Here is a 27,082-nt window from a genome sequence, read left to right as displayed (position 1 = left end):
TCTCAGGTTGGCCCGGCCTGCGGTGGGCCCCCATCATCTGGCCCCTTGCAGGCTGCAGTGAGCAGAGCCCCACTGACCAGCAAGAAATGAGCCTGGGATCGTCGAAGTCACCCAAGGTTGGGAGTGTGATGCACCATGGTCCAGTGACTCCTGGCCCAGGATACAAGGTAGCTGAAAAATTTTAATTTGGAAGAGAAAGAAAAACCCAAGGGAAGGTTGTTCAGGACATTAATTTGGCTGTTGGACGTCAGGGCTCTCTCCCATCTTTTCCTGGCCTGCGCTTCCTTCCACTGTCAGGAGTTAGAAGCCCCCCAGTGACAAGATGCAAAGGGACAAGGGACGCATCAGGGCATGGAGGGACCACGAGGACCTCATGGGGCTGGTGAGCACTATGGGAAATCCAGGGGCATGCGGCCAAGTGAAGCTGCAGCTACTGGTGTCACCCCCCCAGTCCCGTTCTGTGCTGGCCCTGAGCGTCCCTGGCCAGTGTCCTGCTGCACAGTCCCTGCGCTCCAGGAAGCAAAGCTGGAGGGACCACAGAGGAGCGCAGCATTGATTTCAAGACAATGAGGCGGTGGAGAGGAAGCAGGGCACTGGCCGTCCTGGGGCCCGACATAGCCTCACAAAGGACCTGCTGGGGGGCCCATAGGGCGCCTGGGTCCTATAGGGCATGGCCACGAGGGAGGGAGGCGGCCCTCTTGGAGTGTCAGCTGTCCCCCAGACAGGCGGTGGGTTTCCTTTGGGTCTTTCTGTAAGTTGGACAAGCACGTGAGCTGGGGAGTGCGCGGAGCCGCACGGCCGAGCCTCCAGCCGGGGGTGTGCGCGCCCGTGGGTGCAAGCGGCCACGTGCGCGCGCGCGAGCGCCTCTGCCCAGGGGGGCGCCTTTGTTCGAACCACGCCAAGCGGTGTCCGCGCCACGCCCCACCCGCGGGCTCCGGGAGCCGTGGGGCGCGCGCGCCGGCTCGCGGGACTGGGGAGGCCGGCCGCGCCGCGCTGTGGTGACCGGCAGTGACCCCGCCCGGGGCGCCCTCGGCAGGGGTCAACGACCGCCGCGCCGCCCGGCCCATCACCCTATCGCCTAGCAACGCCCACTCGCGCGCCGCCATTGGGCCGGTGCGCACGCCCCCGGCCCCCGATTGGTCGCGGCGGCGGAGCGAGCCCCGCCCCCGCCCCCCCCATGTCGGCCCCGTTGCGCGCGGCCAGAGCGCGGGCAGGTCCGTCGGTGTTCCCGGGGGTCCGGCCGGCCCCCCTGCGTGCCCCCAGCGTGGTCCCCGAGTGGCGCCCAAGCACATCCCCGTCCAGCTTCCCCCGCGCGGCGCGCACACGTGGCCCCGCGGCCCGGAGGGGGGGGCGGGGGGCGGCCCCGGGAGGGGGCGGGGGGCGGCCCCGGGGCTCGGGCCCCGGCGCGTGCGCGCGCGCCTCCGGCGGTTCCGCGCGGGGGCCCGCGGGGCGGGGCTCGGAAGCCGGGGGCGGGGGTGGGGGGTGGGGGCGGGTGCCGAGGCGCCCCTCCCGGCGCCCCCCGAGCGCCCGGCTCCCCGCGGCTGCGCGCCCCCGCGCGGGGTCCCGGCGGCTCGGCGGCGCGCGGCATCACCCCATCGGCGGCGGCGCGCCGGGTCCCGGGGCGCAGCCCCGACGCTCATTGGCCTGGGCGGCGCAGCCAAGCTGTCAGCCCATGTGGCGTGTCCGCGCGGGGACGGCCGCGGTTAAATAGAGTCGCGCCGGCCTAGAGGGAGCCAGAGAGACGGCAGCGGCCCGGCCTCCCCTCCGCCGCCCGCTCCATCCTCGCTCCGCCGCCCGCTCCGCCGCCCGCGCCAGACCAGGTACGAGCGGCCCGGCGCGGCCCGGGGGACGGGGGCCGGGGGGGCCGGGGCGGCGGCGGGGCCCGGGGCGCTGGGGGGCCGGGGCGGCGGCCCGCACGCTGCGGTCTCGGGGCGCTCCCGCGGGGAGGGGTCGGGCCGTCGGGCCGCGGACTCCGAGCGCCCGCTGTGGGTGCGCGGGGCGCCGGGGGCCGGCGGGGCGGGTGGGCGAGGGCGAGGCCGGACGCCGGGCGCGCCGCGAACAGCCATTTTGGTCGCGGGCTGGGCCACGAGGCCCGCAGCGCCCGGCCGCATCCCGCAGCCCCGGTGCCGAGGGCCGCGGCCGGGGTGTTGGGCCGCGGCGGGGGGAGCCGGCTCGCGTCACGTGGGCGCCGCGCGGAGCCCCAAGCGCCGGAGGGCGGGCGGGCGGCGAGGCGAGGTGGCGCCGCGGGGTCTCCAGCCCCTGCCCGGGCCGCGCCGCGCTCGGTGAATAGCAAGTAGGGGGACCGCGGGCGCTCTCTGGAGGCAGCGGCCGCCCCCGAACCGGGCCGCCCCGGCCGCCCAAGGGCTCTTTATGCGGCGCTGGGGATGGGGGCTCCCTCCGGGCCGGGACTCGGGCACGCGGGGCCACGCGACGAGGACGCTGCTCTCCGCTCGCGCGCCCTTGCTCGGAGAGGCCCGGGGACCCGGGGCAGCCGGAGACTGGCGTGTCCGCTGGTCCTTAGCGCCACGAGGCCCTGAGGCCTTGGCGGAAGTGGCCGGACCAAGCCTGGCTTTGCCCCCTCCTCCGGGAGCCGCCCAGGAGCGCCCGTGCTCAGGGGGGTGGGGGCTTTCCACGCAGGGGGCCCTGGGTGGTCGGGCTGTGCAGAGGTGGCCGGGGGGGTGTCCTGAGGCCTCACCTGCACAGGTGTGCAGGCGTGAGCAGCACTTGCCCTGCCCCTCAACCAAGGATGGGTCTCCCAGGTTGGACCCTGCTTGGGTGGTCAGACCAGGGTGGATCCACCTGCAGGGGCTCTGCACTTGGGACCCCCATGTCCCTCCCAAACCCTGGCAGTCCATGGGCTGCCCTTAGTGGAGAGCAAGCTGGCGTGTGGGGGGCAGGGCCCACTGGTCCGTGTGGGCCGGTACTCCCCCAACTCGCATATTGCTTTCCCCTCCGACTTTGGGACCCTCTTTTGCTTGTTTGATTCCCTGGGTCAGCTCCCAACAGAATGAGGGCCAAGTGGCCCCGTCCCGGGAAGAGTTTGGCCCTTCCGGGATGGCCCTGTCCCAGGAGCATCCCAGCAGGTGGGTGCAGAGCCCACCTGCCCACAGTACAGGGCAGCAGGGCCACGGGGTAGTCACCCAGGCCAGGGTCCCACATGGGACAGGTCAGTGCCAAAGGCTAGAGAGCCCGATCCTCCTAATGACGAGTAAGGGCTGGCTGGACCGCCATGGACCCCCACCCCGTGCACCCGGGGCTTCTGTCCTGGCCAGTGCAGGGCGCAGGAGCTGGCCACCTGGATCGTGGTCTCAGTGCTCTCAGACCCATAGGTGGTGCTGTGGGGTCGGGAAGCCCGGGGAGAGGGCGGGAGGCTGCATCCTGGTGGTGTGGCTCCTGCAGCTGACCAGCTCCAGGCCCCCACACTGCCCTCCCTGTACAGAACAGCCATGGAGGAGGTGGTGATCGCTGGTATGTCCGGGAAGCTGCCCGAGTCGGACAACTTGCAGGAGTTCTGGACCAATCTCATCGGCGGCATAGACATGGTGACAGATGATGACAGGAGGTGGAAGGCTGGTGAGTGGGTGGCCCCTGCACTCGCCTCCCACACCGCGCAGACCGGCTCCAGCCTGAGCCCCCGTCCCAGCGGCAGAGGCCCTGGACCCCGAGGCAAAGCTGGGGACTGAGAGCCAAGCCTGGGCATGGCCGAGCTAGGTGACCCACTGGGGGGGCAGGTCCAGGGTGAGGCCAGGTGGGGCAGGCACCCCTGGTCCCACCGCCCACCACCCTGTCCCTCAGAGCCCAGCCAGGCACTGCCAGATAAGATGCCAGGTTCTCTCGGGAAGCTGGTTTGACTCCCTCCCGCCCAGGAGGTTCTTCCGTGGAGCCGTTGTACCTGATCTGCGGGGTGTGAGTCAGCCGCTGGGGCTGGGCTGGCCGCTGCCGCCAGGCAGCATTAGGGCAGGCAGGGGTCTCCGGCTGGGGCCGTGGGGAGTGAGGAAGCCCCGTCCCCACTGTGCTCTGCTCCGAGGCCACCTCCCACATGGCTGCCCAGTGGGGCCCCTGCTCAGAAGCAGGGCTGGTGTCGCCCACAGGGCCCCCGAGACCCAGTAGCACTGGCCCCTGCCCAGTCTTCTTCAGGAGCTCATGCCCCCCCGTCACGGCAGGGACTTCGTCCTTGGTCCCTGGGGTCCCACAGCCCTCCACTGCCTCTGTCCGCAGGGCTCTACGGCCTGCCCAGGCGGTCCGGCAAGCTGAAGGACCTGTCCAAGTTCGACGCCTCCTTCTTCGGGGTCCACCCAAAGCAGGCTCACACGATGGACCCCCAGCTGCGCTTGCTGCTGGAGGCCACCTACGAGGCCATCTTGGATGGAGGTGGGTCCCCATGCGGCTGCGGGCCGGCCGTGGCCTCCTTGGGGCTGGGGGCCCCGTCCCTGAGGTTCCCACCTCTCCAGAAATCATGACATCACTGCCTCTTCCCACGTCTAAAAGCAGAAGTCTAAAGACACAGAAATACCAAGGAGGCAGCCCAAGGCGCTGCGGCTCTCTGGGGCTGTGGCTCAGGGCCCGTGGGCTCAGGGCGGTGCGGGAGGCGTGGGCCTGGGAGCAGGTTGAGGTTTCACAACATGCAGGTGTCCCTGGCATGCCCTGACGCCCCAGTCCTCTCCCTCCCCAGAGGACAGCTGCTCTTGGGGCGAGGGTGGAGTGCCAGGCAGACCGGGAGGTGGGGGCCGGCCCCCAGGACGCGTGCCCTCCACTCTCCCCTTCTCTGGGCTGTGTCTGGCCTTGTACAAGTGCCCTGAGACAGCTGTCCCTTGTCACGGGGCACAGACCGGTCCCTACCACCCCAGGGGCCTAGGAGCCCTGCCTGGTGGGGAGAGGAGGCTGGCCTCATGGGCGTGGCACTCGGCAGGTGGGTGGCAAGAGCCCGGCCCTGAGGGGGAGCAGGGGGCCGACCCATCGCACTGCAGGCGGGCAGTCCTGGCCTACCCGCTCGCTTGCCCCACAGCCGGCCGGCCCCCGGGCCCTGAACTCAACAGTGTCGCCAGCACAGAGCTCCCTGGGGTGAAGGGCAAGCGGAGACCTTGGGTACCGCTCCCTGGGGGCTGGCTGGGGTCCCTCCCTCCTTTCTCAGCCTGGACACTCAGCCTTTGTCTCCCTCTGTTTCCTTATCTGAGCCTGTCCTAGGGCTGCCCTTGGCGCTCGGGTGCTCATTGGTCCTGGGGCTTGCCAGACCCTACTGGTGACACCAGGGGCCAGGGGAGTGTCCTGAAGACAATGCTGCTTTCTATCCTCCCCTCCAGCTCTCTCGGGCCTCTGCCTGACCCAGAGCCTGGAGCCCCACCTGTCTCCTGGGCCCCGAGTTCCCGGTCTTCCACCCCAGCTGGGCTGGCTGCTCGGCTCAGGCCCCTCCAGAGTCGGGCCACAAGGGGAGGACTTGCCCCAGAGCTGGACATCAGGCCCAGCCGCCAGGTCTCACCATTGCTTCCTGCAGGCATCAACCCAGCATCACTCCGAGGGACACACACCGGTGTCTGGGTGGGCGTGAGCGGCTCCGAGGCCTCGGAGGCCCTCAGCCGAGACCCCGAGACTCTCCTGGGCTACAGCATGGTGGGCTGCCAGCGGGCCATGATGGCCAACCGTCTCTCCTTCTTCTTTGATTTTAAAGGTGGGTGCCCGCTCAGCCCCTCCGAGCCCCTGGTTCCCCCAGGATGGCTGGCCGGGGCTCCCAGGGGAGGCCATGCGGCTTCCGCCACTGGGCCCCCGCACTGTGCTGTTCCCCAGGGCCCAGCATTGCTCTGGACACGGCGTGCTCGTCTAGCCTCATGGCTCTGCAGAACGCGTACCAGGCCATCCACAGCGGGCAGTGCCCCAGTGCCATCGTGGGCGGCATCAACATCCTGCTCAAGCCCAACACGTCCGTGCAGTTCATGAAGCTGGGCATGCTGAGCCCCGAGGGCGTCTGCAGGTCCTTCGATGAGTCTGGTGAGCGGCGGCGGGTGGCAGGGGATGGGCTGGGCGGCAGCCCCAGAGCACCTGGCCTGGGGGCTGAGGGTCTGCAGCGCCCTGGGCCTCACCGGCGCTCTGCACGCAGGGAGCGGCTATTGCCGCGCAGAGGCCGTGGTGGTCATGCTGCTGACCAAGAAGTCCCTGGCCCGGCGCGTGTACGCCACCATCCTGAATGCCGGCACCAACACCGACGGCTGCAAGGAGCAAGGTGGGTGCCAGCGGGGGTCGGAGGGGCCCCGGGCCGGGCTACCACGAGGGGTCATTGGCCGGGGGCTGAGGCCTTGCTCGTCCTGCAGGTGTGACCTTCCCCTCTGGGGAGGCGCAGGAGCAGCTCATCCGCTCCCTGTACGAGCCGGCCGGGCTGACCCCAGAGTCCCTGGAGTACATTGAAGCCCATGGCACGGGCACCAAGGTGAGCGCCCCGCTAGCACCCCGCGCCCGAGAGGCACTCAGCTGGGGTCCTGACCCTCCTCCTGTCCTCCACAGGTGGGTGACCCCCAGGAGCTGAACGGCATTGACCGAGCCCTTTGCACCACCCGCCGGGACCCGCTGCTGATCGGGTCCACAAAGTCGAACATGGGGCACCCAGAGCCCGCCTCAGGGCTGGCGGCACTGGCCAAGGTGGGTGGGCGAGTCCAGAGCCGTCCTGCCTGCCAGGCCGGGGTCGGGGGGTCCCACGGCTATGCTCGAGGGGCGTGAGCCACGGAGGCCCAGGCAGCAGGGGCCAGGCCGATGACCGGTCTCCCCCCTTGCTCTCTGTGGGTCAGACACTCAGCCAGAATAGGGGGCAGCGAGGACCAGGTGGCCTGTGGGGAGAGCCCGCGCTGTAGCTGCCGGTGCTCTAGGTTTCTTCCGGCTGACGTAGTCACCCGTTTGTGGCTTCCGCAAGAACTGGGACCTGGAGGGAGCCCTGGCGGGGGTGGGGGGCGGTGCCTCTGTGTCTAGGCCCACAGCCCACCCATCCGGGGGCCACCACAGGGCCCCGGGTGAAGGCAGGAGGCCCAGAGAAGGGAAGGGGCTTGAGGTCAGATCGTTGGGTCCCTGCACCGTGGTGGGCTGAGGCTGGGGACAGGCAGGCCTCCGGCACCAGTGCTGAGCTTGCGGGGCCGGCTGCCCCGCTGACTGCGAGCCTCCGCAGGTGCTGCTGTCCCTGGAACACGGGCTCTGGGCCCCCAACCTCCACTTCTGCAGCCCGAACCCTGAGATCCCCGCCCTGCGGGAAGGGCGGTTGCAGGTGGTGGACCGGCCCCTGCCTGTCCGCGGCGGCATCGTGGCCATCAACTCCTTCGGCTTTGGAGGCTCCAACGTGCACGTCGTCCTCAGACCCAACTCACGGCCGCCCTCGCCATCCACCCCGCACATCACCCTGCCCCGTCTGCTGCGGGCCAGCGGGCGCACTGCGGAGGCCGTGCGTTGCCTGCTGGAGCAGGGTCACCGGCACCACCGGGACCCGGCCTTCGTGAGCATGCTCAACGACATCGCGGGCAGCCCCCCCGCCGCCATGCCCTTCCGGGGCTTCACGATGCTGGGGGTGCAGGACGGCGGCCTGGAGGTGCAGGAGGTGCCGCAGCTGCCCCCCGGCCCGCGTCCGGTCTGGTTCATCTGCTCCGGTGAGAGCCCGGGCCCGTCCTGGGGGAGAGTGGGCGCCGGGCGGCCGGCAGCCCTGACCCATCTCCTTGGGACAGGGATGGGCACGCAGTGGCACGGAATGGGGTCGAGCCTCATGCGCCTGCACGGCTTCCGGGAGTCCATCCTGCGTTCCGATGAGGTCGTGAAGCCCCTGGGTCTGCAGGTGTCTGAGCTGCTCCTGAGCAAGGACGAGGCCACCTTTGACGACCTCGTCCACGCCTTCGTCAGTCTCACCGCCATCCAGGTGTGCCCTGGGGGCCCAACAGCCTGTGGGCAGGATGGGGCTGCTGGACGGAGCTGGTGGCCGGACTGGCGTGACGTGTCACGTCTCCCCCTCCCCAGATCGCTCTCATAGACCTGCTGACCTCCATGGGCGTGCGGCCGGACGGCATCATTGGGCACTCCCTGGGGGAGGTGGCCTGCGGCTACGCCGACGGCTGTCTCACTCGGGAGGAGACCATCCTCACCGCCTACTGGCGGGGCCAGTGCATCAAGGAGGCCAGCATTCCTCCGGGAGCCATGGCGGCCGTGGGTGGGTATCCCCGAGGTCCCCCATCCTCCCCCTGCCAGCCTGGGGGTCCGGGGTGGGAGTGTCCGTATGTCCCCACGGGGCAGAGGCGGCCACCCACCCTAGCACCTGTTGGGTGCAGCATGGCGGCCGTCTGTCAACCCGGCGCAGTAGCCCCAGGGAGGGCTGAAGCCATGTGGGGTTGAGAACCGGCTCCCACCTGTAGGCAAGCAGCCCGAGGGCTTTCGGGAGAGTCGGTGTCGGAGCGGATCGCCGTGGCTGCCTTCGACTGGCACCTGCTCGTGCTTTGGGCGGGCTGGGCTGGAGACAGGAGGGTTACCTCCAAGAGCCACCTCCCTGAGGTGCTGACGGGGGAGGCCAAGTCCCAGTGTCTGAGACCCAGCTGTCCACCCACGGGACAACAGAGAGAACACCTTCCCTTGAGATCAAACGCGGCAGGAGCGAAAGTGCCCGTAAAGGCCCCGCTCCGCGGTGGTCATTACCACACCCCTCATTAGGGCCCGCCTGGGGCGGCACCGTCCTCGCAGCGGGTGGGGGGTGTGCGCCTGGCTCTCCACAGCCCGCCCCCTGAGGCCACCCCTGCCCACAGGCCTGTCCTGGGAGGAGTGTAAGCAGCGCTGCCCCCCCGGCATCGTGCCCGCCTGCCACAACTCCGAAGACACGGTGACCATCTCCGGACCACAGGTGGGCCCGCGAGGCCAGGCGCGTCCCCGGGTCCCTTCCTTGTCCCTCGGGGGCGGCTCTGCGCAGGGCCAGGCAGCTGGCGTGGTGCACCATAGAGTCCAGACACCTCTGTCCTCAGGCCGAGATGGTCGCCTTCTTGGAGCAGCTGAAGGAGGAGGGTGTGTTTGCCAAGGAGGTGCGGACGGGCGGCATGGCCTTCCACTCCTACTTCATGGAGGCCATCGCCCCCACGCTGCTGCAGGCGCTCAAGAAGGTGGGCCGGCTGCCCTCGGGGGGCTGCGCAGAGGCAGGGCGGCGGCAGCCACGGCCTCGCACTGACCGGGCCATGTGCGCAGGTGATCCGGGAGCCTAGGCCGCGCTCAGCGCGCTGGCTCAGCACCTCCATCCCCGAGGCCCAGTGGCAGGGCAGCCTGGCCCGCACGTCCTCGGCGGAGTACAGCGTCAACAACCTCGTGAGCCCGGTGCTGTTCCAGGAGGCGCTCTACCACGTGCCCGAGCACGCCGTGGTGCTGGAGATCGCCCCGCACGCGCTGCTGCAGGTGCACACCCTGCCCGGGGGGCGGGAGCGGGGGAGGCCGGCCGGTCCCAGGAGGGACCCTGGTCTCGGGGCATCGGCCAAGAGCAGCCGAAGGTCTGGGCCTGGGGGCAGGTGGGAGCCAGTGAGGAAGGTCGAGCCCGTCTGCCCCACCAGGCCGTCCTGAAGAGAGGCCTCAAGTCTAGCTGCACCATCGTCCCCTTGATGAAGAAGGACCAGACGGACAACCTGGAGTTCTTCCTCAGGAGCGTGGGCAGGCTGCACCTGCTGGGGTGGGTGGCCTCGCCGGGGAAGGGCTTGGGAGGGGGCAGGGTGGAGCGGGCCACCCGGAGCGTCTCCCCGACAGCAAAGCATTTGTACAGGGCCGCTCGGCGGCCGTGAAGTCATCCCCAGGAAGTGGGAGGTGGGTGCCAGGCCACCCCAAGCTCCCTTGCTACGGCCCCCACTGCACCCCATCCGGGTGGCCTCCGGGGCCTCGTGGGCGACCACTGGCTGTGGGTATGACGGGGCAGTCCCGGGCCAGGCCGCCCGCCCCGGCCGGCACCTCACGCCGTGCCCTCTCCACTAGCATTGATGCCAACCCCAACGGCCTGTATCCACCCATGGAGGTCCCGGTGCCCCGGGGGACCCCCCTCATCTCCCCCCACATCAAGTGGGACCACAGTCAGACCTGGGACGTGCCTGCGGCCGGCGACTTCCCCAGCGGCTCCAGCGGCTCCTCCGCGGCCACCGTCTACAGCATTGGTGAGGAGGGGCTGAGGGGAGCCTAGGGCCGGGCCGCGGGCGCTGGCAGGGCTTGTCTTCGCCCGCCCAGGCGCCGGCACTAAGGTTCAGCCCACACAGACACCAGTCCTGAGTCCCCCGACCACTACCTGGTGGACCACTGCATCGACGGCCGAGTACTCTTCCCTGCCACCGGCTACCTGTGCCTGGTGTGGAAGACGCTGGCGCGCTCCCTGAGCCAGAACATGGATGACCTGCCTGTGGTGTTTGAGGGAGTGACGTTGCACCAAGCCACCATCCTGCCCAAGACCGGTGAGGCGGGGCGGCCACCCGGCGAGGGCAGGGGAGCCGACGGCCGACCCCCGTGGCTCAGCGCCAGCCTTGCTGTCCACAGGGACCGTGGCTCTGGAAGTGCGGCTGCTGGAGGCTTCCCGCACCTTCGAGGTGTCTGAGAACGGCAACCTGATCGTGAGCGGTGAGCAGCGGGCATCTGGCTGGGCCCCAGGCTCTCCGGGAGGGCTTTGTCCCTGGGGGGGCCCTTGGCGGCCAGGTCCGTGGGACGCGCCTCAGGCTTTTCTGCTCTCACCCCAGGGAAGGTGTACCAGTGGGAGGACCCCGACCCCAAGCTCTTCGACAGCCAGGACGGCCCGGATCCCACGGACCCCACGGACCCCACGGCTGCGTTCTGCCTGTCCCAGGGGGACGTGTATAAGGAGCTGCGGCTGCGCGGCTATGACTATGGCCCCCATTTCCAGGGTGTCCTGGAGGCCAACCTTGAAGGTAGGGTGCCACGTTCTCATGGGAGGGGCAGGGAACAAGCCTTGGGGTTGCCTCCCTTCAGGCCACACGGCACCCGGGAGCCGTCGTGGGGGTGGGGGTGGGGACGGGGGTTGGGGGAGGCTGTACAGGGTGTGAGGGGGCACGTGGAGGGGAGGGTGCCGTGAGTGCGAGAGGCCCGGCCCGGCCACGCTGACGGCCCCTCGGCCACAGGCAACGCAGGCCAGCTGCTGTGGAAGGACAACTGGGTGACCTTTCTGGACGCCATGCTGCAGCTCTCCATCCTGGGGGCGGCCCAGCGCAGCCTGCGCCTGCCCACCCGCATCATCTCCCTGCACATCGACCCTGCCACGCACCGGCGGAAGGTGTACTCGCTCAAGGGCCAGGCCCAAGGTAGCCCCGTGTCCCGGCCCCTGCCCCACTGTGCCCCCGGCCACCACGGCCCGCACGCCCCCAACTTGCCCCTGCCTGTCCCCCACAGTGGCCGACGTGGTGGTGAGCAGCTGCCTGAATAGCACGGTGGCCGGGGGCGCCCACATCTCGGGCCTGCACGCGTCCGTGGCCCCGCGGCGGCAGCAGGAACAGCTGGCCCCCGTGCTGGAGAAGTTCTGCTTCACCCCACACGTGGAGGGGGGGCTCCTGGCCGGAGACACGGCCCTGCAGGAGGAGCTGCAGCTGTGCAGGGGTGAGTCCCGATCCCTGCGTCTGTGCCCCGCCCTTCACCGCTGCCTCTGGCGAGAGGGAGTCTCCCCTGCCCACGCAGCCCCTCGCCGGACCCGTTCCAGCTCGACAGCCTCCTGCTTCACAAGGAGTGGAAACCCGCCTCCTCGAGAGGCCCCCGGCATTCAGGGTCGGCCCAGGGCACGAGGACAGATTCGTTCTTCTGGCCTCGGTCCCCAGCCAGCCATCGCGGGGGGTGGGGGCTGGGTGGCCTGGCCCAGCAGACTGCACCCCGTCCTCACCCCGGCGCCGATGGGTGGGGGACAACTTGTGGGGCGCCGAGCCTGCGCTCTGTAGGGAATCTGCCCTTTGCGGAGCTCATGCCTCCATGATACCAGAAGCCTGGCTCCCGGCCCTGGAGGACCCGGCGGCGGGCCTGGTTAGCCACGGAGCCTGCTCCGAGCGGGGCTCCGGGGACACTGGTGCAGGTGGGACCCTTCCCTAGTGGCCGTCTCTCCCCTTCTTAGGGCTGGCACAGGCCCTGCAGACCAAGGTGGCCCAGCAGGGGCTGAAGATGGTGGTGCCGGGACTGGACGGGGCTCAGGTCCCCCGGGAGCCCCCGCAGCAGGGCCTGCCGCAGCTGCTGGCCGCCGCCTGTCAGCTCCAGCTCAACGGGAGCCTGCAGATGGAGCTGAGCCAGCTGCTGGCCCAGCAGAGGCCCCTGCTGCACAACGACCCGCTGCTCTGCGGCCTGCTCGACGCCCCGGCGCTCAAGGCCTGCGTGGACACCTCCCTGGAGAACCTGACCAGCCTCCGCATGCGCGTCGTCGAGGTGGGTGTGTGGAGCCGGGTCCAAGCAGGCTCGGGTGTCAACCGGTTGGAGGTTGTGCCGAGGCTGCCCTTCTGTCCTTGACCTTTCTGCCCTGGTTGAAGGTGGGCTGGGGGGAGGACACACGTTGGCGTTCTCTGCAGCAGGGTGGGCCATCCTGGCAGACATCCGCCAGCTTGGACCCGGGTGTCTGCCGGGGGGGCCGCTGGGCCAGGATGCTCTCCCCGCCTGCAGGTGCTGGCTGGCGACGGCTGCCTCTACTCCCGCATCCCACTGCTGCTCAGCACCCAGCCCATGCTCCAGCTGGACTACACGGCCACGGACCGCCACCCGCAGGCCCTGGAGGCCGCCCAGGCCAAGCTGCAGGAGTACAACCTGACCCAGGAGCAGTGGGACCCTGCGGGCCCGGTCCCCAGCAGCCTGGGCCCGGCTGACCTGCTGGTGTGCAACTGTGCCGTGGCCACACTCCATGACCCAGCCACGGCCCTCAGCAACATGGCGGCCGCTCTCAAGGAGGGTGGCTTCCTGCTGCTGCACACCCTGCTCAGAGGACACCCCCTGGGTGAGACCGTCGCCTTCCTCACCTGCCCGGAGCCGCAGGGAGGCCAGCAGAGCCTCCTGAGCCAGGTGCAGAGGCGGGCTGGGGGCCGGGGGCGTGGGCGCGGGCGCTGGGGGCGGGCCCAGCACTGACCCCGCCCCCAACGCAGGATGAGTGGGAGAGGCTGTTTGCCCAGGCGTCCCTGCATCTGGTGGCCCTGAAGAGGTCCTTCTACGGCTCCGCGCTCTTCCTGTGCCGCCGGCCGGCCCCGCAGGGCAGCCCCATCTTCCTGCCCGTGGAGGACACCAGCTTCCGCTGGGTGGACTCCCTGAAGGTCAGTGTCTGCCGGGCCGCCCAGCGCCGCCCTCGCGGGCCTGGGGACCCACTCCGACGCCAACCCTTCCTCATCCCGCAGAGCATCCTGGCAGACGACACCTCCCGACCCGTGTGGCTGACGGCCGTCAGCTGCCCCACCTCGGGCGTCGTGGGCATGGTGAACTGTCTCCGCCGGGAGCCCGGCGGGCAGCGGGTTCGGTGAGGGACAGCCCCGGGGCTGCAGGCCCCCACCCCGGCCCCGGCCTCTCTCCCTCTCCTGCCCCCACCCTTCCACTGCTCCCTCCCTCTCCCTCCTCTGCCCTCTCCCCCCCCACTCCCTCCTCTTCTCCAGCCTCCCTCACCTGTTTGGCTGCCCCCAGATGCATCCTGGTGTCCAACCTCAGCAGCACGTCCCCCACCCCCAAGATGGACCCAGGCTCCTCGGAGCTGCAGAAGGTGTTGCAGGGGGACCTCGTGATGAATGTCTACCGCGACGGGGCCTGGGGGGCCTTCCGCCACTTCCCACTGGAGCACGGTGAGCGCCCCGAGATGACTCCCTGATCCCCACCAGCTCCCTGCATTGTACCTGGGTGGGCTGAGGGTGATGGGGCCTGGGGGGCCCTGGCCGGAAAGCCCCCGTGGCAGCCCCGCTTCCCTCTTGCCGTCAGGCCTGCCGGAGGAGCAGACCGAGCACGCCTTTGTCAACGTTCTCACCCGGGGGGACCTCTCCTCCATCCGCTGGGTCTGCTCGCCCCTGCGCCACACCCAGCCCACTGACCCCAGTGTGCATCTCTGCACCGTCAACTACGCCTCCCTCAACTTCCGAGACATCATGCTGGCTACGGGCAAGCTGTCCCCCGACGCCATCCCAGGTGCGGAGCACATCCTCAGCCGCGGCAGACGCTCTGGGCCAGGGGCTGGGAGGAGGAGGGTCCTCGATCGCAGCATTCGGGACCCGGGGGCTCCTGGTGCCTGAGCTTGTGCACTGCCCCCCCGCCCCCGGGAGACGCAGGGCTCACCACCGCCGTCTGCCCCCAGGGAAATGGTCCTCCCGGGACTGTATGCTGGGCATGGAGTTCTCTGGCCGGGACGCCAGTGGCAAGCGCGTGATGGGGCTCGTGCCGGCTGAAGGCCTGGCCACCTCCGTCCTGCTGTCGGAGGACTTCCTGTGGGATGTGCCGTCCAGCTGGTGAGTCGGGGGGACTCTGAGCCCGGTGCCCTGCTGGCTGCGGCCAAGCCTCAGGCCAAGCTGATATCCTGTGCGGCGCCCGCAGGACCTTAGAGGAGGCCGCGTCTGTGCCCGTGGTGTACGCCACCGCCTACTACTCGCTGATGGTGCGGGGACGCATGCGGCGCGGGGAGACGGTCCTCATCCACTCGGGCTCCGGCGGTGTGGGCCAGGCCGCCATCGCCATCGCCCTGAGCCTGGGCTGCCGTGTCTTCACCACCGTGGGTAAGCCCGCCAGCCCTCCCGGGAGCCCAGGGCTGCACCCCCCGCCGACCCCGGCCCCACAGCCAGGCTCAGCGGCACGCGCCTCTCCCTGCCAGGGTCTGCCGAGAAGCGGGCGTATCTCCAGGCCAGGTTCCCCCAGCTCAGCGAGACCAGCTTTGCCAACTCCCGGGACACGTCCTTCGAACAGCACGTGCTACGGCACACGGCCGGGAAGGGTGAGCGGTGTCCCCAGCACAGCCACCCTCGCCTCCTGCCCGGGCCTAGGCGGGGGCCAGGTCGGGCACTCTGGACCTGGGCCCGGTGGTGATGGGAGGACCTCTCTTACCCCCACCCCTAAGGTGTCGACCTGGTTCTGAACTCTCTGGCGGAGGAGAAGCTGCAGGCCAGCGTGCGCTGCCTGGCCATGCACGGCCGCTTCCTGGAGATCGGCAAATTCGACCTTTCCAACAACCACCAGCTGGGTGAGGCGGGCGGCGGGCGGCGGGCAGCGGGAGCCTCGCACTTGGGCGCGGTCCGCAGGGTCGGCCGCGGAGGGGCTGCCGCGAGTGCTGAGCCCTCCCCCCGCCCGCGCAGGCATGGCGGTCTTCCTGAAGAACGTGACCTTCCACGGCATCCTGCTGGACTCGCTCCTGGACGACGTGGGCAGCGGCTGGCGGGAGGTGGCGACCCTGCTGCGGGCGGGCATTCGCGACGGCGTGGTGCGGCCCCTCAAGTGCACCACGTTCCCCAAGCACCGGGTGGAGGACGCCTTCCGCTTCATGGCCCAGGGGAAGCACATCGGCAAAGTGGTGGTGCAGGTGAGTGCGGCCCCTGGGGCCCCCCGGCTCTCCCCCCGCCCCCCCGCCCGCCCCGCCCCTCGGTCGGGCCTGAGCTGGGCTGCTGCTTGGGCCGCAGGTGCTCAAGGAGGAGCCAGAGGCAGGGCCACAGGTGCCCAGGCCCACACTGATGACCGCGGTGTCCAAGACCTTCTGCCCAGCCCACAAGAGCTACATCATCACGGGCGGCCTGGGCGGCTTCGGCCTGGAGCTGGCCCACTGGCTTGTGCTGCGCGGCGCCCAGAAGCTCGTGCTGACCTCTCGCTCCGGGATCCGCACAGGTGAGCGGGTCTGAGGGCTGGGACGCCCGCTCAGCTCTGCGCTCTCGGGTCTAGAAGCCCAGGGAGCCCAACCGCGCTGCCCCGTGTCCTGCAGGCTACCAGGCCAAGCAAGTCCGCGAGTGGAGACGCCAGGGCGTGCAGGTCCTGGTGTCCACCAGCAACGCCAGCTCTCTCGACGGGGCCCGGAGCCTCATCGCGGAGGCCACGCAGCTGGGGCCTGTGGGCGGCGTCTTCAACCTGGCCGTGGTGAGTGTGACTCTGAAGGGTTCCCGAGCAGGCCCCCCAGGGAAGGCCCTCCCAGGCCACGCTCTCCAGAGCCATGAGGTCAGGATAGCTGCTAAGAGTCCCTGACTCCCAGGTCCTGAGAGACGCCGTGCTAGAGAATCAGACTCCTGAGCTCTTCCAGGACGTCAACAAGCCCAAGTACAGTGGTACCGTGAACTTGGACAGGTGAGGTGTCCAGCCCTCTCAGCCCTGTCCCCGTCCCCCAGCGCGGCCTGGCCCTGACCTGGCGCGTGCCGGGAGCAGCTGTCTCGTGCCCTGCCTGCATCCCAGCACAATTCCCACTGCCACTCGGGGACCAGGCGACAGGCCTCTGCGGGGGCCTGAGCTGGGGGCTCAGGGCCGTGGAGGAGGGTTAGCAGGCGGGGGCTCCTGGGCGTGGCGGCAGGTGGGCCGGGCCAGCAGGCAGGGTGTGACTCGAGCACTCACAGGGTGACCCGGGCGGCGTGCCCCGAGCTGGACTACTTCGTGGCCTTCTCGTCCGTGAGCTGTGGACGCGGCAATGCTGGCCAGACCAACTATGGCTTCGCGAACTCGACCATGGAGCGTGTGTGCGAGAGGCGTCGCCACGACGGGCTCCCAGGTGGGTCGCAGCCCCCACCGCCCGCCCCCGGCCCGGCAGCCCCCACCGCCCGCCCCCGACGGGCGCCCCCTCTCACCCTGGCCCACTGGCCCTGGTCCTCCCACAGGCCTCGCCGTGCAGTGGGGCGCCATCGGTGACGTGGGCCTCATCCTGGAGGGGATGGGCTCCAACGACACGGTCATCGGCGGGACGCTGCCTCAGCGCATGAGCTCCTGCTTGGGGGTGCTGGATTTGTTCCTGAGCCAGCCCTACCCCGTCCTGAGCAGCTTTGTGCTGGCTGAGAAGAAGGCCGCCACCCAGGGAGACAGCAGCGCCCAGCAGGACCTCATGAAGGCCGTGGCCCACATCCTGGGTGAGGGAGCCCACCGTCCCCGCTGACCACGGTTGTCCTGGCTGGGAACAGGCTGTGCCTCTTCGCTGCGGGAGAGGCCAGGCACCCGTGGTCGGCACAGGGCGGGGTGGGGGGCTGCGTGCGGGAAGCAGGCCAACGGTGGTTTGGGAAGGGCCCCGGCCGCCGGCGTGCTGCGCTCACCCGGGCCCCCTCTCCGCCTCCCGAACTGCCAACTGAGTCCCTGTCCCCAGGCATCCGAGACTTGGCCACCATCAACTTGGACAGCACGCTGGCAGACCTGGGCCTGGACTCGCTCATGGGCGTCGAGGTGCGGCAGATGCTGGAGCGCGAGCACGACCTGCTGCTGTCCATGCGGGACATCCGGCAGCTCTCGCTCCGCAAGCTGCAGGAGCTTTCTTCAAAGGGTGGCCCGTCGAAAGGTGCGTGGCTGTGAGGACGGAGCTGCAGGAAGGGGAGAGTCCCTGGGCCCCCCCGGCCCCCGGTGCCCCTCAGGCTCGTGAGCAGCTGAAGCCACCCCCCGGGTCAGGGCTTGGCCATCGGGCCCCTTCCTGCAAGCCCTTTGTGGGGCCTGGGGCGCCTCACCCTTGTCCAGCGCTGGGCCTCCCTAGCACCCTCCCCTCCTTGCAGAGCTGGAGGACGCCATGCCCAAGAACAGCAGCCTGGCCCATCAGCAGACCCAGCCGAACCTGAGCACCCTGCTGGTGAACCCGGAGGGCCCCACCTTGACGCGGCTCAACTCGGTGCAGAGCTCTGAGCGACCGCTGTTCCTGGTGCACCCCATCGAGGGCTCCGTCACCGTGTTCCACAGCCTGGCTGCCAGGCTCAGCATCCCCACCTACGGCCTACAGTGCACCCGAGGTGGGGACCCGTCCTGCAAGGCCGTCCCCACCCCGAGTGAGGCGCGTCCCACCCCTACCGCCTGCCGCTGACCTCCTCCTCCCCCGCAGCCGCGCCCCTGGACAGCATCCAGAGTCTGGCCGCCTACTACATCGAGTGCATCCGCCAGGTGCAGGCCGAGGGGCCCTACCGCATCGCCGGCTACTCGTACGGGGCCTGCGTGGCCTTCGAGATGTGCTCACAGCTGCAGGCTGCGCAGCCCGGCCCTGCCCCCGCACACAACAGCCTCTTCCTGTTCGACGGCTCGCACTCCTACGTGCTGGCCTACACGCAGGTGAGGCCCCCCTGGCGTCGGTGGGCTCCCCCTGCCCTGCCCCGCCCCCATCCGGCCCCCTGCTGCAGCGGCCCCTTGTCCCTCCGCAGAGCTACCGCGCCAAGATGACCCTGGGCTGCGAGGCGGAGGCCGAGGCCGAGGCCATGTGCTTCTTTGTGCAGCAGTTCGTGGACATGGAGCACGACAGGGTGGGTCGGTGAGCCCGGGGCGGGGAGCGGGGCCAGGGCTGGGCTCAGGGGTGGGGGGCGGACCCCGCAGGCGGGGGGCCGCTCACGGCTGTCCTGTGCCCCGGCCCGCAGGTGCTCGAGGCGCTGCTGCCCCTCCGGGGCCTGGAGGAGCGCGTGGCAGCCACCGTGGACCTGATTGTGCGCAGCCATGCCGGCCTGGACCGCCGGCAGCTGAGCTTTGCCGCCCACTCCTTCTACCACAAGCTGCGTGCGGCGGAGCAGTACGCGCCGCGGGCCACCTACCACGGCAACGTGACGCTGCTGCGCGCCAAGACCAGCAGCCTGTACGGCGAGGGCCTGGGCGCCGACTACAACCTGTCCCAGGTGTGCGACGGCAAGGTGTCCGTGCACGTGGTCGAGGGTGACCACCGCACGCTGCTGGAGGGCAGCGGCCTGGAGTCCATCCTCAGCATCATCCACAGCACCCTGGCCGAGCCCCGCGTCAGTGTGCGGGAGGGCTAGCCGCCCCCACGCCCCGGGGGACTGGGGTCCTGCCGGTGGGACCCCGCCCGCATCCTGGGCCGCCGGGGCCGCCGACTCGGAGACCTGCCGGGTCTGTGAAGGGTCGGCCGGCGGGCGGTGCGCCGTGTGGGGCCCGCGGGGGTCTGGCCCCCGCTCGTCCCTCCGGTTCTCCTATTTATTGCGTCGCTGGGGAGACGCCAGGGCCTCGTCCCCCCTGGGAAGGCGGGGGGGTGCAGGAGCCCCAGCCCTGGGGCCCCCATGATGCAGGGGCCTGTGGAAAGGAGCAGCCCAGGGCGCGCGGGCACCCGGTCTGTGTGTGTCTGTATTCGTTTTTCAAGAACATGATCCACATTGCTGCTTGAGTTCTGGAATTTACTGTGACTGTCTGTGTCCAGGGCCGCGTCTTTACCCCGACCTGGTGAACGCCCACCGGCCTCCCCACAGTTGAACCCCACCTGAGCTCTGGCCTCCGGTCACCCTTCCCTCCTCTGACAGCTGCCGTGGGGACCCGGGGTGGCAGGCTGCCCCTCCGCTCCCCGCAGCCCTCAGACACAGGGACAGGGCCTGGCTCCTGGAGGGCCAGGCGGGAGCTCTCCTGGGAACACAGCCAGGGGGACGCAGATAGTCCGCCGCTGCAGACTGAAGAGATGGGCCAGGCCGAGTGTGGGGTCCCCGGCGCCACTGCGTGTGGCCAGGATTCCTTGTTCCTCAGGGACGCCAGGGCTTCTGCTCACTTGAGGGTCCCGCCCACATGACTGAGCGCTCTCGACCCGGAGTCGGGGTCCCGCGTGTGACTCTCGTTGGCACACGGCCTTCCCAGCCACCCCGAGGCTGCTCTCGGCAGAACTAGCCAAGCTGAAACAAGAGGCTGACCAAGATGCTGGGGTAGACAGAGGTGCATCTGAGGAAGTCGGGGGGCAGGGAGGTCCCCTGAGTATCTGAACCCCGAGAGCCAAGGGGTGAGGTAGACCCCAGTGGGTCCGTGGGGTGTGGAGAGCTGTGAGTTCTGGGCCAACTGGGAATGAGCAGGGAAAGCTGGACCCTGCAGCCAGGGAGTCCAGGGTCGGGGGATCAGGTCTACCACCAGGCTTCTCGAGGGATGAGCTGAAACCAGAACAGACAGGGGCTCTTCCGTATTCTCAGAAAGTTCAGCGTAGAATTACTGTGAACCACCAGTTATGCTCCTAGGTATATGCCCCAAGGAATGGCACACCAGGGCCAGCACAGACGTGTGTGTCAGTGTTCACGCTGGCCCTGCTCAGGACGGCCAGCAGGCGTCCACCAACAGAGTCACAGATGCGGTCTGTCCCTGCCTGGAATCTCCTGCCCTGGGAAGAGCTGTTCTGGCACATGGCTCTGTATGTGCCAACAGGGAACAGATCTCAGAGCAAAAAATACACCTGGGGGGCACCTGGGGGGCTCAGTGGGTTAAAGCCTCTGCCTTCAGCTCAGGTCATGATCCCAGGGTCCTGGGATCGAGCCCCGCGTCGGGCTCTCTGCTCAGCGGGGAGCCTGCTTCCTCCTCTCTCTCTGCCTGCTTGTGATCTCTGTCAAGTAAATAAATAAATTTTTTTTTTAAATGCATTGGGGGTATAAAGGGTTCCTCCATAATGAGAAAAAAGGTAAAAGAGTCAGCTGATTGAAAGGCTGTAACAACCCCGAGCCGCCATGCCCCGTGACGGCTCCAAGTCACAGGAGACAAGGTTACACATTCGAAGAGAAACCACAAATGTACAATGAAAGTTGAAGAGTCCAAAAGTCCTTCCTGAACTGGCAGGACACGGAGACGGGATGTCAGGGTAAATCAGATGGACGGTGTGACCAGCCCACTCGCCTTGGTGGAGATAGAACACCCACGGGGCAGCAGCACAACAGTTCTTTTCAAATTGATGTGGAACATTTACCAAGGGAGCACACATTCTGGGTCATAAAACCAGTGCCGTTAAGTTAAAAAGAAATTCAACTTTAGAAAATGTTTTCTCTGGCCGCAATTAATAAAACGAGAATAACAAAAAGTTCTCTAGACTATCTTCAAGTGTGTGGAAATCAGATCACAATGTTTTGTTGTTGTTGTTGTTGTTTTTAAGATCTTATTCTTTTGTTTGTCAGAGAGAGAGAGAGAGATCACAGGCAGGCACAGGCGGAGGGAGAGGCAGGCTCCCCGCTGAGCAGGACAGGACGGGGCTCAATCCCAGGACGCCGAGATCATGACCTGAGCCAAAGGCAGATGCTTAACCCACTGAGCCACCCAGGCGCCCCTCAGATCTCAGTGCTAAAGAATCCTCGGGTTAAAGAAAAACTGGAGAGGCGCCTGGGTGGCTCAGTGGGTTAAGCCTCTGCCTTCGGCTCTGGTTATGATGGCTCTGGTCATGATCCCGGGATCCTGGGATCGAGCCCCGCATCCAGCTCTCTGCTCAGCAGGGAGCCTGCTTCCCCCTCTCTGCCTGCCTCTCTGCCTACTTGTGATCTCTGTCAAGTGAATAAATAAATCTTAAAAAAAGAAAAACTGGAAAGAGAAATCGGTGTCAGAGCTGAGAGCGCAGCACCACGCTCGGCGGGCGGCCGCGGCAGGGACGAAGTCACCGACGGCTCAGATGAACCTTCAGACACTGCAGTGCGGGCAAATGAGAGGCTCAGCAGAATAATGGAAGCAATGCATGCCAGGGTGAAAATCCGTGGAATAAGATGCAGAACAACAGAAATTTAATGAACCCAGAGCAAGTTCTTGGAGGAGATCAGCAGTGCACAACCCTTAAAGCAGACCGAGCCAGAAGAGGAGTGAAGACCCCAAGAGCCGGGGTCAGCGACGGGAGGGGACGTCCCCGAGACCCCACCCGTGCCGGAGAACCACGGACGGTTTCATGCCACACGACCGCGCAGCCCAGGGAAGGTGATGAAATCCCACCCCGGACGAAACCAAGAAAGAGTCGCAGCCCGAGTGACCCTACCTGCGTGGGAGACCGTGAGTTTGCGGCGAACACCTGTCCGCAGAGATAACTCCAGTGCGGAACGGCCAGTTCTGCGGGACGCGTAGGAGAAAAAGCGTCCCTCCAGATGCTCCCCGAGTTCCGGAAGGGAGACCAGTCTCCGCGCGTGCGAGGATTCCATTTGCATGAAATAGTTCGGGGATGTGTCGTCGGCTCGTGCTGCCGTACCACGACACAATGGACTGGAATTCATCACAGCCGGGAAGCCCACGGTCGAGGCTCCTGCTGGCGCAGTTCCTGGGGAGCGCTGTCCTCCTGGCTCTCAGCTGCCTTCTTGCTGACCTCCTGCAGCACAGAGCGAGCGCACAAGTCCGGTGTGGCTCCCTCTTCCTGTAAGGGCACAGCCCTGTCTGCTGAGGGGCCACTCTTAGGGCCTCATTTCGCCTTTAGCACCTCCTTGAGGGCCCTGTCTGCAAATACTGTCCCTTTGGGGATTAGGGCTCCCCCATGAATGTGGGGACACAATCCACTGCACAGCAAGAGGGTAATGTACAGATTCGCTACGAGGCCAGCATCCCCTTGGTACCAAAGCCCGACGTTACAGGAAAGCTACCAGTATCCGTCACGGTCATGCAAGCAAAGCATCGGCATTTTAGCATGCGGAGTCACGCATTAAGGGGGAATACATCATGACCAATTGGGGTTTATCCTCGGAATTCAAGGCTGGTTGGACTTTCAAAAATCAATCACCGCAACTCACCACATTAACGGCCGAAAAGGATCATCTCACTGGATGCAGAAAACAGCATGTGCTGAACACAGAGACGCAAAGCCTACCCTGGGTCTGCGGGGGCGTCTCTCCGCCCGCTAGAGACGCGAGACCCCCGCGCCGGGTAGACAGCAAGATGCAGCCGCCTCGCCCCTAGTGGCTGCAGAGCGGGCGTCCCCCTGCGACGGGGGACGAGGCAGAGACTAACCAAAGGCGTCCAGCGGAGAAGGAAGGAATGACACCGGCCCTGGTTGCAGGCAACATGGTCCCCCGCGCGGAGACGCTGACAGACCCTCCGGAAACCTGCTAGATGGAGGCGGTGAGTTGGGACGACCCCAGCAGAGACGGGGTCTGAGCCCGTCACTCAAGTACCGACAAGGGACACGAACGGCAGACGCTGCCGTCAGCAAGTCAGCGCCAGTCGCCCCTCAGAGAAGGCAGAGCTGGGGCAGCGCGACGGAAGATGGGCGCGGTCCTGCTGAGCCAGGTGAAGGCAGCGGGTGCGGAGATGTGCCTGGCTCGGGGCCGCAAAACTCAGGGCTGATGTGTCCATTCTCCCCAGAATGAGCATTACGGGTTTGTTTGTTTTAAGATTTTAACTTGGAGCAATCTCTGTACCCAACATGGGGCTTGGGCTCAAGACCCAGAGACCAGGAGTCCCATGAGCTGCGCCGGAGCCGCCCGGGCACCCCCGGCCCGCACACATCGTACAGCCTCGATCGAAATCCCGGCAGCCTGTGTGGATGGACACGCAGACCCGAAAGTCAGTTCCCCTGGGATGCGCTGGAGCGCGGCAGGGTGGAGAAGCTGCGGTGCCTGATTCCAAGACTCTCCAAGCTTTATTACAAAGCTGCAATAATCTGTGTTTACTGACATCAGGACTCAGAAGTAGATCCATGGAGGAGCACCTGGGTGGCTCAGTGGGTTAAGCCTCTGCCTTCGGCTCAGGCCATGGTCTCAGGGTCCTGGGATTGAGCCCAATGCGGGGCTCCCTTCTCAGTGGGAGGCCTGCTTCCCCCCCACCCCCCGCCTGCCTCTCTGCCTACTTGGGATCTTTCTCTGTCAAATAAATAATAAAATCTTTTAAAAAGATAAAAAACAAATGAAATAAATAAATAATAAAACTTTACAAAGTAAATATAGGATAAAATGTTTGTGAACTCAAGTTAGACAAATGTTTCTTTTTTCTTTTTCTTTTTTTAAAGACCTACTTATTTATTTGACAGAGAGAGAAACAGCGAGACGGAACCCAAGCGGGGGGAGTGGGAGAGGGAGACGCAGGCCCCCCGCTGAGCTCAAGGCAGACGCTGAACAACTGAGCCATCCAGGCGCCCCTAGACAAAGGTTTCTTAACTAGGATACCAAAAACATGATTGATAAAAGAATAAATTGCTACATTTATCAAAGTTTGACTATTTTTGCTCTCTGTCTTTTTTTTTAAGTAGGTGCCACACCCAGCAGGGAGCCCAACACAGGGCTTGAACTCATGACCCTGAGATCAAGACCTGAGCCAAGATCAAGAGTCCAATGCTCGGGGCGCCTTGGTAGCTCAGTGGGTTAAAGCCTCTGCCTTCGGCTCAGGTCGTGATCCCGGGGTCCTGGGATCGAGCCCCGCATCGGGCTCTCTGCTCAGCGGGGAGCCTGCTTCCTCCTCTCTCTCTGCTGCCTCTCTGCCTACTTGTGATCTCTGTCTGTCAAATAAGTAAATAAAATCTTTAAAAAAATAAATAAAATCTTAAAAAATAAAAGAATATTAAGTATTGGAGGGTATGGACCAGCTAGGACATCCCCGTGTCACTAGCGGAAACGTGAAACGGTGCTGGCACTGGAAAACAATTTGGCAGTTTCTGAAAAAGTGACACGTTCAGCTACCATTTGAGGCGACCATGCCACTCCAAGCATCTATCCAAGAGAAGCAGAGTCTGGGTCCACACAAAGACTTGTCCACAAGCCCAAAGCCCAAAGCCGCACACACGGAGTCCTCCGTCACAGGTGACGGGTTGGGTGGACGGTGGCTTGTCTGAACCGAAACACTGCCCAGCAGCGAGTGAAGCCCGCGGATGCCCAGGACGGCGTGGCGTGAACGGGCTCAAGACGCTGCCGCTGAGCGCAGACCCCAGACCAGGAGAGTCCACGCAGCATGAGTCCATTTCTGCAAAATGCTGGAATGGCGAGGCAATCTCTAGGGACAGAAAACAGATCAGAGCTTTCTAGGGACGGGGGCTGGGGGGGCAGGAGGCAACACGAGCGGGTCATAAATATTTGTATTTTGTTTTTTTAAGTTCCATTTCTTCATTTGATGGAGAGAGAGAAAACACAAGGAGGCAGAGAGGTGGGGAGCGGGGCTGGGGGTGTTGTAGGTCGTTTTTGTTTTCCGGGAGTTTCTACCTAGACAGTGACAGCAAAAGGAGGCATTTTCTTTCTTCTGTTCCTGTCTGGACGCCTTTTATGCCTCTTTCTTGCCTTTGGTGCCGGGAGAACCCCAGGACTATTTCGAGTAAAGAGAGGCAGTAGCCTCCTTACCTTGCCCCCGATCGGAGGGAAAGGCCCCAGACTCTTACCAATGTGGTTGCTGCTAGCTGCAGGATTTTTGTAAACAATTTTTTAAAAAGATTTTATTTATGTATTTGAGAGAGCACACAAGCAGGGGGGAAGGGTAGAGGGAGTCGACCAGGGAGCCCTACACAGGACTCGATCCCAGGATCCCGAGATCATGACCTGAGCCGAAGGCAGACACTTCACCCACTGAGCCACCCAGGTGCCCCCTAAACTAAATAATCTTTAAAGAATGTTTCCAATCGACTATGGGGCATTTTTAGATGACAGGCTGTAGAAACTCTGGGTTCTGAACCCCCTGCCCTCACCCAACTTAGTGTCGCTCTTGGTGCTGGTGTTGCTTTACGTAGCACCGCGCCTGGATGGTGGGTTCTGTCGAGCCTGTCCCCTCCGGTGTGGCCACTGGGATATCTGCCAGGTTGTTTGTTTCTTAAGTAGGCTCCACACCCTGCGTGATCAAAATTCTCGAGCTGTGTGGACAGAGCCAGCTGGGTGCCCCTGGTCTCCACCGCTTCCCTGGGTCAGTACGGCGCGCGTAAGCATCGTGAACCAGCGTCCTCCGGAGGGGCTGCGTCCTTTGCCGACAGTTCTGCGTGGGTTGGGGACGTATTCCAAGTCCTAGCAGTCTGTAGTTCAGCCCTGGTTTTTCTGTTTTGCTGGTGTGAAGCCTCAAATGCAGCCAGAGAAGTGTGGAGCTGGGAGTGCAGCCTGGTCCCTGCGGAGCACACACGCGGCCTTGCAGGCTACCGGGCACCGCCGGCGGCTGCCCCGATGGCTGCTGTTTTGTCCACTGAGTCTCCTTGTTGAATTTCTGGTGAACTGTCCTTGCTTCAACCAGTCCTATGGCCTCGGGCAGCTGGGTGTCCAGCTCGCTGTCTGTCACCATGACTGCAGTTTTCTCAACAAACACCCTGGGAGGCTTTCTAATCAGCCCCCCCTTGTCCGGTCCTGGAGGCCCACCGGACTCTGGTGGAATTACCAGAGGGTAGGAGGAAAGGAAAGGCGCTCCTTCCCGAATCTTGACAGCAAGATAAAGAGAGTGAGAGGGCGGGCACAAGCAGGGAGAGCCGCCGCGGAGGGAGCACCCCCGCAGAGCAGGGAGCCCGATGTACGCTTGAACCCAGGACCCCGGGATCATGACCCTAACCCTAACCCTAACGCTTCCCCCCACTGAGCCCCCCAGTCACTCCCTCCTTTTTTTTTCTGAAAGATTTTATTTTTGCAGCCAACATGGGGCTTCATACCTACAACCCCAAGATCAAGGGTCACACCCGGCCCCTGGCTCCGCTGACCAGCTAGCCAGGCCTGCCTGATGTTCCTAACTTCCATGTAAGTGCTCCTAAATGTTGTATGTCTTTGGTCAGGAGTCCCGGGATGGGGGGCACCTGGGAGAGAGCTTGTGCTCGGTCTGTCGAGTAAATAAATAAACAAATAAAATCTTTAAAAAAAAAAAAGGGGGTTCTGGAATGGTTGCTTTAAACGATTCGTCCTGTTAGAATCGTTGCTTTTTTGGGAAGGCATTTGGAAAACCCCTCCATCTGCGGTTCCAGAAATCCTGCCCACGTCGGTAGTTTTAAGTTTCCTAGTTACTGTATTTTTAAAGACTGCATGGCACTGATTTCAGGGTTGTTTTGTGTTTTTAATAAGATTTACTTCCTTATTCTGGGCAGGCGGGAGGGAAGGGGCGGAGGAGAGCAAAACAACCGGGGAGACCCCCACAAGCGGCTCCATCCCGCGAACCCGACCCCCGCAGCTGAGCGCAAACCACGAGCGGACGCTCGACCCCGGCGCCCCCCAGGCGCCCGCACCGCCTTCCTCTTCCTAACGGGCTGAAGCGAAGAACGGTCCCGTGCACCCGGACTCAGCACCCCCAGGTCCAGGACCGGACGCTCGCGCCTCTGCCCCTCCCCGAGCGTCCGCAGCCGGCGCAGGTCGCGCTCCCGGCACGTCCCGGCCCTGACCGGCTGCGTCCCGGCGCG

At 65.9% G+C, this 27,082-nt stretch overlaps 1 protein-coding gene across 2 annotated transcripts; it reads left to right on the top strand.

Annotated features, from left to right (window-relative positions):
- Window positions 1-1,502: 1,502 nt before the first annotated feature.
- FASN (fatty acid synthase) lies at window positions 1,503-19,213 on the top strand. Of its 2 annotated transcripts, none has more exons than XM_082705545.1 (42): window positions 1,503-1,820; window positions 3,440-3,573; window positions 4,219-4,371; window positions 5,492-5,665; window positions 5,782-5,982; window positions 6,092-6,214; window positions 6,303-6,418; window positions 6,493-6,627; window positions 7,145-7,616; window positions 7,692-7,879; window positions 7,978-8,167; window positions 8,754-8,848; window positions 8,967-9,101; window positions 9,184-9,387; window positions 9,540-9,655; window positions 9,952-10,127; window positions 10,227-10,418; window positions 10,501-10,581; window positions 10,698-10,886; window positions 11,097-11,276; window positions 11,365-11,568; window positions 12,071-12,375; window positions 12,607-12,999; window positions 13,080-13,244; window positions 13,326-13,444; window positions 13,606-13,760; window positions 13,894-14,097; window positions 14,264-14,414; window positions 14,500-14,678; window positions 14,774-14,893; window positions 15,017-15,139; window positions 15,252-15,475; window positions 15,573-15,774; window positions 15,869-16,020; window positions 16,133-16,224; window positions 16,488-16,639; window positions 16,746-16,991; window positions 17,222-17,410; window positions 17,619-17,849; window positions 17,939-18,162; window positions 18,252-18,350; window positions 18,462-19,213. In XM_082705545.1, the coding sequence occupies exons 2-42, from the start codon at window positions 3,447-3,449 to the stop codon at window positions 18,849-18,851; spliced, it is 7,566 nt and encodes a 2,521-aa protein (XP_082561671.1). In that variant the 5' UTR covers window positions 1,503-1,820; window positions 3,440-3,446; the 3' UTR covers window positions 18,852-19,213. The 2 variants fall into 2 exon arrangements, with proteins under 2 accessions (XP_082561671.1, XP_082561672.1); XM_082705546.1 differs by having other exon boundaries at window positions 1,617-1,820; window positions 3,414-3,573.
- Window positions 19,214-27,082: the final 7,869 nt, after the last annotated feature.

The sequence above is a fragment of the Mustela nivalis genome (assembly GCF_964662115.1).
Source record: "Mustela nivalis genome assembly, chromosome: 17".
Taxonomy (NCBI): domain Eukaryota; kingdom Metazoa; phylum Chordata; class Mammalia; order Carnivora; family Mustelidae; genus Mustela; species Mustela nivalis.
The sequence above is the reverse complement of the archived record's forward strand: the minus strand, read 5'-3'. Positions and strand labels throughout refer to the sequence as shown.